Source organism: Pteropus vampyrus, unplaced genomic scaffold, assembly GCF_000151845.1.
Source record: "Pteropus vampyrus isolate Shadow unplaced genomic scaffold, Pvam_2.0 Scaffold4, whole genome shotgun sequence".
NCBI classification, from domain to species: domain Eukaryota; kingdom Metazoa; phylum Chordata; class Mammalia; order Chiroptera; family Pteropodidae; genus Pteropus; species Pteropus vampyrus.
The window spans coordinates 4,393,773-4,404,277 of record NW_011888785.1 but is presented as its reverse complement, the minus strand read 5'-3'; the positions used below and the strand labels follow the sequence as shown (position 1 = coordinate 4,404,277).

The 10,505-nt window shown below is 32.4% G+C and overlaps 1 protein-coding gene across 1 annotated transcript in view; it reads right to left on the bottom strand.

Moving 5' to 3' along the window:
• Positions 1–377: 377 nt before the first annotated feature.
• Positions 378–10,505, bottom strand: part of ISPD (isoprenoid synthase domain containing) — a 247,969-nt gene continuing 237,841 nt past the window's right edge. The window contains exon 10 of the mRNA XM_011362888.2: positions 378–1,185. Coding sequence (XP_011361190.1) covers positions 1,081–1,185 — 105 coding nt within the window. The 3' untranslated portion in view covers positions 378–1,080. The remainder of the gene's footprint in view (positions 1,186–10,505) is intronic.

Below are 10,505 nucleotides of genomic sequence, written 5' to 3'. Positions count from 1 at the left end.
TCATGCAACCTTTATAGTTTCCACATGCAGTCTAAGTGCTGAAATAATCTGGTCTAATGTGTTTCTAAAAAGTAAATGTGAATATGAAATAAAAGGCATCTCTAATAACTGGATGTACATAATCGTAAAATATAATGTAAGGAAAAATCATCAATATTTAAGATGTATATACCAACAGAAATTTGAAAAAATAAGAACTTGATTTAAAATGAGAGCAGTATCTGTATCAAAAGAATAATTAAATTCAATATGGATGTATACACAATGAAAATTGAAAAGAATAAGAACTTGATTTAAAATGACACCAGTATCTATATCAAAAGAATAATTATGTTCTTGGATGTGCAATGACTGTGCCTTTTAGAAGAACACTAAAATTTAAGATTGATCAAAATAATTTTATTTTTATAAAGCTTTCCAAGTCTTCTTTTAAATTTATTCAGAAAAATCAGGTCTTTTAAAATGAGTCAAAATTATGTATCGTAAACCAAGGAAACAGAAACATCCAATTTTAAAACAACAGAAAACCAGGAGGAGGTTACATCTCCATTAGGGATTAGAGTAATATGAGGCCAGTGGTGAAGATATCTGAACCAGAGTTCCGTGCTATTGTCTTTTTTAAAAAAATATGAAAAAGTCAGAACACAATATCTTATGGTAGAGGACAATTTTAGAATTAAGAATAATTCTGAATCTCATTTAGTTTCATTATAGTGTGATTTACTAATTAACACAGAGATAATAGTTCAAGTTTTCTAAATTCTTATTCCTTGGTGGATTAGCTCATTCATCATTATATCTATTTGATCTTTCATGCCTTTGTGAAAAGATTATGAGACAATTACCTTCCACTTCTTTATTCTTTTCCAGTTCAGGCAATTTAATTTGACATGCACAAAAGTAAATTTTTTTTCACAGATATAAACATTGATCAACTTTTATAACCCAAGCATCATATCCTACAAATCATAAGACATAAAACAACTTAAACATTCTACCACATAAAATAGAGAGGAAGCACAAAAGAGATACTTAGGTAAACATTTCTAAAAACTCAGGAGGTAACTGTCTCTGTGTTTTTCATGCTACCAGTAGCTGACCAACGAGTCCAGAATTTCTTTCTTTGATTAAGTTGGCAATAATAATGGCACCTTGCCTTAAACTGTCCTGTAGTTTCTGCTTCTCCTAAAAAGAAAGGATAAAACAATAATTACTTTAGAAAGAAAAGACATCACACGTTAAATTTAGTAGAGTTACATTTCTTTTTTAAGTTTGTTTGTTTGTTTTTTTTATTTTAAAGTACCCCCAGGTTTACAAAGATATAACTGACACATAATGTTATGTAAATTTAAGGTGTACAACACAATGATATGATGTATGATATACATATATATCGTGGAATGATTAAGACAATAGTTATCATATCTATCATTTCATACACTGACCGTTTGGTGGGAGGGTGTGAGGACATTTAAGATCTACCCTTTCAGTAACTTTCAAGGAAACAATATTGTTAACTATAATCCCCATGTTGTACATTATATCCCCAGAACTTATTTCCTTTGTAACTGAAAGTTTGTATCCTTTGACCAATATCTCCTCCATTTCCTCTATCCCTCAGCCCTTGACAATGAGCCTACTACTCTCTTTCTATGAGTTCCAGGAACCACTTTTCAATGCTTTCTGGACTCAGCATTCTATAGAACCCAGATCATAGTCACAAGGATAGACTTGGTCCCTCAAATAAAGGAGAAATTCTCTTGCAAGCACTTTTCATTATAGACAAAAAAAAAATTTGATGAAGATATCAAGAAAAACACTGATGCAATTTCAAATGCTAACAGTATAAAAGATTATTTTCATTTAATCCAGTATCTGACCAACTTTCACTCTTCCCTGAAGTGTGAATATTTCATCAATGACGCAAGTCTTTCTTTGCCTTGTTTCTGAATGTCTCTAACAACAGACTTATAAACTATGAGTACTGGTGTGTGGGAGGAACCTGCTTGTTGTTTGTGAAGAAAAGATCAGGCAAATTTGCGAAATTCGTGAAATCAGTTATCTCACAAGTTGCTAAACTGTGGTTTTGCCTTTGAAATCATATTGCCTATTAAAATATGTTTATTCTAATTATTGAAGCTTCTTGAAGCCATGAGGGGATGATAATATGAAAAAAAAGGGAAAGTGGAAACAGAGCTAATATCGCTAAGGTCTCTGTGTTATAACTGTGCTATGTTAAAAAAAGAGGGCTCTAGTAACCAACCTCTAAATTTGGCCTTTTCCTTAATACCTTATCCCCATGTTCAATATATTACTAGGACCTGCTGCTTCTGCCTCTTTCACATTTTTTGAATCCATATATTCCACTCAAACTGCTGCTGCCAGCATAAGACCTCTGCCTTGAATTATTGGAACAATCTCGTAACAGTCTCTCTAAAGTCTTATACCATTCTACCCTATTTCCTACACAGCAGTCAAAATATTTATTTTAAAATATAGATCTGTTCACATCACAATCTTGCCTGAAATCTTCTGAAGGCCACCTTTAAACTTCAGGATCAAGTCTGAGCCCTTTACCCGGTAATGGAAAGTCTTATCCTTCCAGCTTCTCCCTTAAAACCACTCAAATCTCCAAGCCACACAGAAGTGTTTACGATTGCCCAAGCAAGCCATTTTCCTAACCTTTCATCCCTTTGCACCAGCTAATCCCTTTGCCAGGAATGCTGTCCCACTCCGTTCCCAGCTTAGCTGAGTGTAGTTTCTCTGTGGTTCCACCCAGATATCAGCGACTCTTGAAATCCATCCTGGCTCCTGTCCTCCAGCCTCTTTTGGGTGAGGTGAGGCTATGTTTCCACAGCTGTGAATTCCTTAACACACTGAATTCTAAGTCTTTTTAGTTGTCCATTTATTCCACCAGATGATGTTTCTTGATGTGAAGAATTTTTCATTTTATCTTTGAATATGAAACACTTAGCTCAATGCCTAACACATGGTAACACTCCATAAATTATAACAAATTCAAAGCAAAGGAGGCTCTGTGATAGAGGTATCATCACCCTTTCAGTTCAAGTCATTTGCTAACAATGGCCATTATCTGGTTACTTTGTTTACTCCTATTAGCATATTTAGCCAGAAACCTCAACAATAGTACAAAGAAGAATGTTCTCGAAGCTTTACCACTGCCACCACCAGGCCTCCACCAGCCCCAGCCCTGAGTTTCTCATACATGAGGATGGTGGTGAGAGCCCACCTCTGTTAAGCTACTCTTTTCCATCACTTTCTCTGGTGAAGCTGGGAAAGATGCACAAGGGGCTGGATGGTGGCTACTTGGCTTCTTTCATGTTGGTTTTAATGACATTTCAATATTGGATTTCAAATGGTCTACTGGTTTCTAGAATATCACAAGACTTAAATCATATAAAGATAAATAATTAGAAAGCCAAATACATTTGGGCTTAAAATGTGATTCATTTATATAGAATAGATATCATCCATGCCATGTTGTTCATTAAAAAAAAAAAAAAAAAGTATTCTAAAACTGAACAAAATACAAACCAACTATAGGTATGTATCTGTTACTCTTAATGATTAATTAATTACAATGTCACAGGGTTAATAATATACATCTACCCCTCAGTCTTATTTATTAAATTAAGACATACAACGGATGATGACAATTAAGGTTTCCCCTTCAAAAATAAACAAAAAAAGGCTATCTGTATAGCCTCTTTGAAACCAGTGTATACTTGTCAAATGAAAGCAGCACAATAATAAATGAAGATATGAATAGAAAAAAACCTATTTATGATTCTAGGGCTAGAAAAGTCACATTTCTATATCTTGGAATAAATCTTCCATGCTCATTTTGATAGCCCTATAACTTATATATTTTTAGTTAATAAAAAATTTAAGAATATTCTTTTAAGAATTCAATTACTTCTGCAATTTTTTATTGACATCATTAGAATTCAGTGAGAACTTATGTTAGTCCCCTAAATATTTGTTTTTCCTCTCTGCCTCAGCTCCACTGATCACTTCATTGAGAAATACGGAAATTTAAAAACTGATTAAACGAAATGGTGAGACACACATATACTCAGAAAATTCTGGTATGTATAAAGATCAGCTGGTCAAATAATTTATGGGTTTCAAACTAATATCACCATTCCATATCTCTATAAAAGTATTGATAAAACAGGTTAAAAATGCAAACTCAAATAGATCTTTTAAAAGCATTTCTTGATTCCAGTGGAGATGCAAAACAGTATTATTAATCTTTGAGGAAAGGGGCATCATAAGTGGTCATTTCATTACCATTCACACATATGTATGTATAGATATACATAATACATTCCTTGTGTGTTCCAAATATTATGTAATAAAACATTCAACATTGACACAAAGTAAGCAAGATCAACATGAACACTGAAAATCACGTTGATAATATGTACTCTTGATATGATGTGATACAAATGGCATTTATCTTTGTGGTCTTCCTCTGCAAAACCCATAACTCCAGTCTAATCACAAGAAAAAGGTCAGATGAATTCCAATAGAGGGGCTTCCTACAATATATTTGACCAGTACTCCTCAAAATTGTCAAGTTCATCAAAAAATAAGGGAATTCTGAGGAAATGTCACAGCCATGAGGAGCGTAAGGAGACATGACAACTAAAAGTCATAACGGTATCCTGGAATAAAAAGTTAAAACTAAGAAAATCTGAATAAACTATAGATTTTAGTTGTTAATAGGGAAAATTGGGAATAAGGCATTTGAAGACTCTGTACAATCATTTCAATTTTTCTTGAAATCTAAAATACAAAATCTATTATTTTTCAAAAAAGGTGTGTGTTCAATTGTGGAGTCCAGAATGGACAAGGGATATTTTGGAAACAAGAAATAATTACTAATTTTCATTGTGGCATATCAATGTGATAAGCTAGACCTTCCATTGCAGGAAAAGGGGGTACCCAAATTACCACAATAAAAGATAAAAATTACCAAAATTAAATTTATCAGCAGTTTATTTACTGTCTGTAACTCTAGCAACTTCCATGCTTCAGGTTTACCTTCATTACCTTGATTACTCACCAGCCATAAAGGTCATGAACTATAGTGGCACACCAGTGTTTACACACCCACATACGAAAATCATGTATTTGTTAAATTAAAAAAAAAGAATATATTTAATGATAAGTCTGCATTATTGTCATAATTATAATTACTTGTTTTATTTTATCTGCTCACTTCATAACAATGCCAACCTTTTATAAAATAATAAAAATATAACTTCTAGCTGAAAAAATACAGCATTCACTCTTTTTCTTGGTTACAACTGTATTATATAATAGAAACCAGTCAGAAAAGTAAAAAATAGAGTAGTTATATTTCTTAAAATAATGAGAAGGGAAATATCAAAATGTTAATAAGAGTAATTTTCGGATAACAAATTTATACCTATTTTTATTTCCTCTGTGTGTTTTGCTATATTTTCAAAATTTCCATAATGAACATAATTTATTCTTCTAAAACTAAAATAAGTTATTTTAAAATTTAGTTTCAAGACTTTAAATTCAAGGAGCTAACTTTGTTTTGTTATCAGATTAAATCAATAACGCAGAATATTGTCCAAATTTCCAGGAAACATTATCTCCTTAAAAATCTTCAAAATCTTACCCCAAAAAAAGCATTTTTGGTTGAATATTCTAGTTTTCAATAAAAGGTCCAAGAAAAAATCATATTAATAATGCATACAGTCTTAGCTTTCATGAAAAATATCATGAAAGTCCAACTAAAAGGGACAACAAAGAATATGTACTTAATTTTATCAGTACATTAACAATTGTTCATTGAGACACTGAGATCTTTAAGAGTTTCTAACAAATTTTTAAAATATTAGAAAGAATGTTAGATAAAATAACAATATAAAATAGCTATTTTTAATTTTCTATATCCTCAAACTGATTTAGGATTAGAATTCACTACGAGTTTTACCTAAAATAGTATCATATTTATCTATTTCTCCATTCTTTGTAATTTCAAGAATAGAATGAAATATACCATGCTTAGATAAAATATGAACAAAAGTTCTTATTACCATTATCGTTTAAACACATAAGGTAATTCTAAATTTACCTGATAGTAATTAAGTCTTGTCAATTGAATCCTGGACTTTGATGTGTGTGTGTGTGTGTGTGTGTGTGTGTGTGTGTGTGTGTGTGTGTGTAGGGGGTTTGGCTGATAGGTAGGTTTCCTTATGATGGTTATATATATATTTCTCATTTTCAGTAGAGGAGTAAAGTCATGCTGCAGAAATTCTCATGGAACTTCTAAATCTTTGGCAAGATTTGGGGAATCAGAGAAAGTAGATTATTATTTTCACAGAAGCTTGAGAATGATAGCAGTACCTCCATAATTCACAGCAGCTCTTTTCCCTCCCCCCACCATCCATCTCATGATTTGCACAAATAAAGCCTGCAGTTCCAGAAGTAAGTTACTAAGAAGTTGCACCTTACACATGTACACAAATGTTAATTTTCTATAATGCCCATGTCTTCAAAATGTCTTACTTACTAACCATTCCTTTCAATTCTCTCAAAGGGCAACTTTTGACAAAACTATTACAAGTGTACATAAACTTGAAGAACTTTTTAAAAGGTATATTTTAAAACATTAAACCCTATCATTGTACTACACAGCTCTCAGTATTTGAATTAGAGATATAAACAAATTTATGGTATGCTGTTAGAATCAAATTTACATGCATTTTGTAGAATGTGGTCTCAAAGAATAGCAGGAAAAGCAATGACGTCATTGTTGTCCAAATCTTTATAGACAGACTGAAAGGAAAACTTTTAGAGATATTCATCCTCCATACACATCATTCCTCAAGAATGCAATGTGCTCTGTTAAAAGGAAAATCATAAAATTAAAATATATGTATATATATTTAGGTTTTAGATGTCTCAGGAGATTACAGAGCCCTCTTGAAGGGTAAACATTACCGTGTCTCAGCAAATTTCATACCTAAAATCTAATTCAATTTCCAAGAGTTACAAAGCTGTCTTGAAATTCAAATGCTTATAATTTGAAATATATTCTTCTTCCATACATTCTTGTTTTGGTGAACTTATGCAAAAATTACCTAAACACCACAAAATTTCAAAGACTCTAAACAAATAAAAGTGTACTATCTATATCTATATAAACATGTAGACCTACATATCTTTCTATCCATACAACATACAATTACAAAAATCCTAAGTTGCAGATTTCGTTACATTTTTAAGATAATATCAAAGTTAAAAATATCTGTATACATTTTGCTGATATGGAAGAAAAAAAATCTAATGGTAAAACACTGTCCCCTAGTGGAGATGAAAATGAATGTTTGGTGTTTGTAAAGTTCTAAAATGCAGGAAAAAGCAGTCAGTCACCTATTGAAAGAGTTTAAGAAAAACAAAAGTCATCTTCCAAATAAAAGCATTTTCCTCTTGTTCATTTGAGTGAAACAACTGTCTCCAAAACCTAGATAATAAAATACTCATGAAAATGCACATGAGTTTAGTTACTAATATAATCATCACACAGCAGTTTTCATCTCCTTTATTCTCTGTGCCTTGCACACACTGTAGGTGCTTGAGTGTTTGTGGAATGAGGTAATTAAGAAAAAAGATTGGTCAATAAAACTCTGGGGGGCAGCACGGTTACTTTGCTAAATAGGAAAGACCCAAACTATCCAGTGTTCAGAGCCAAAGTGCAGGGGGGTAAAACATGGGCAGCCAAAAGCACGAGACGTCTGGGCTGAGAAACAAGCAGTTCATTATTGTGTCAATTATTTCTAGATCTGGGACTTGTCATACTGTCATACTTTACTATCTTACAGCATCATTCATAATATAAATTCTACAACTTAAGAAAGTTGAAAAAGCAGTCTCATACACAATGTCCCTTTTAATTAGCAAAACTGTTTTGATCTTACACAACTCATCCAACAGTTACTAAGTCCTGCTGGTTTTCTCTTGTGACATCCTTCACCAGTCACAGTCTAAGTCTACATCCACGCCATCCTATACCTGAATTCCTCTAGGATGCCCTAACTGGCTACTTCTCTTTGCCTTTGGCTATTGTTCTAACCTCACAACAATTTTTACCATATCAAACCCATATTACTTTCAGCACAAACATCATCTAAGCATTCGAGGCCATCCACAAACAATCTAATCAACTCTTCTAATCACACTTCTCACTCCTTTACTATACAGAATCTACTTTTGTGGCCATACTGGTGATAGTCATTGTTATTCCTTCTCCAGTCAAATAGATTCCTAATCATTGTCTAATTCATGCTGAGTTTCAAAGACCTGGCTATGATGACTTCCTCTTATGATATTGTCTATTTTACTAGACATCAGCAATTTATATGATCACAGACTCATAGTTTCTTATTAATATTTTTATTAGGTTTACATATGTACAGGTCTTATTTTCATAGCTAAAATGTAGATAATAAAAGATAACTCTTCAGAATTAAATCCTAGACGCACATAAAGTATTATATCCATAGCAGGTACTCATTAAATGTTAACTGGATTAATTTACTAACTGATTCTATAAAGATCTGGCTTTATATATAACTATTAAGACATCTTTGAAATATCAAAGTTTTTAGATAAAAGATATATCATTATGGAAATAATCCCTTAAACATAAAATTAAGAAAAAACTTGTACCTGTACCTAGAAACTAGAATTATGTCAAAAGCTAGAATTCTGAGCTAAATAAATTATGTCAAAAGCTAGAATTCTGAGCTAAAAGAATACCTGGTCTGGGAGGTAAGTGTAAGGGACATTGATAAATTAACACTAATATACCCAAGTTAGAGGGATAATAGTAGATGACGAGGTGGGATTCTCTTATATGAGGTGGCTGTATAAGCAGAAAATCTACATACTAGGTGCGGGTTGGGCAATGGATACTGTTTCTACAATGCATGAGAAATAGTAAGAGAAACAGAAAGATCATTCAGAAGAGTTTCTTCTTTAGTGGATGGCCCAGGTGTTAGTAGAAAAACTACTGACAATTTCTCTTGAAGAAGAAAGTCTGGTTAAATTTTCCCATAAAATATAATTTAAAATTTTTAATTATAAACTTAATGCAAGAAAATAATTAAAATGGGCAATTCAAAAATATTCTCCTGGTAGCAATATGTGTGTGTGTGTGTATGTGAGAGAGAGAGAGAGAGAGAGAATGAGAGAGAGAGAGAGAGAGAGAGAGAGAAGAAAAAAGCTCTTCAAAGCTCTTCTTGTTGTAGAATTCCAATTAATAAATTTGGAAAGAATGATGAAAATAGGAAATCACCACTCGAGAAGTACTACCATATAATTGTTCCCAGTAAGAATCATCAGTATATACTAAAATTAGCATGCACAATTCTGATAACTGGTATATTTACATAGTCTCAAGATAGCTCCCCACAAGATATTTATTAATTATATAGGGGAAAAAATAACAAATTTTCAGTGGAGAAATGTGGCAGGCCCCACCTTAACTAAGTGATCACAATTGACATCAACCATAATGAGACACAAGGACATCATATAACCTCTGATATAATGCACTGAGAAGAATACAACATTACTTCTGTAGCACTCTTGCCAAGAATTCATAGCCTGTGTTTATTCATGAGGAAACATCAAACAAACCTAAATCGAGAGACATTATACATTATAACAGGCCAGAATTTATCAAAAATGCAAAGTCATGAAAGACAAAGACTGATGATGTGTCCCAGATTAAACAAGACTAAAAAGAGATGACAACAAAATGCACCATGTATCTCAGTGCTGGATCAACTAGAAAAAATAGTGGGAAAACTGACACAATGTAATAAAATTTCTAGATTAGATAATGGTGTTATATCGTTTATTCCTTGATTTTCATACTGTGATAAGATGTTAATATTGGGGATTCTGGGTCAAGGGCATACAGGAATTATTTGTACTATTTTTCTTAATTTTATTAAATTTATTGGGTTGGCATTTATTGGTTAATAAAATTATATAGATTTCAAATATACAATTCTATAATACCTCATTTGTACATTGCATTGTGTGTTCACCACCAAAGTAAAATCTCCTTTCCTCACCATATATTTGACCCCCTTTATCTTTATCTACCTTTGCCCACCCCCTTTCCCTCTGGTAACCACTAAACTGTTGTCTTTGTCTATGAGTTTTTGTTTGTCTTGCTTGTTTGTTGCTTTCAGTTTTATATCTCACATATGAGTGAAATCATATGGTTCTCAGCTTTTTCCATCTGACTTATTTTCCTTAGCATTATATTTTCAAGATCTATCTTGAATGGCAGTATTTCATCTTTTCTTATGGCTAAGTAGTATGTCACTGTATATATGTACCACATCTTCTTTAGCCAATCATCTATCAAAGGGCACTTTGGTTGTTTCCATGTCTTGGCCACTGTGAATAAAGCTGCAATGAACACA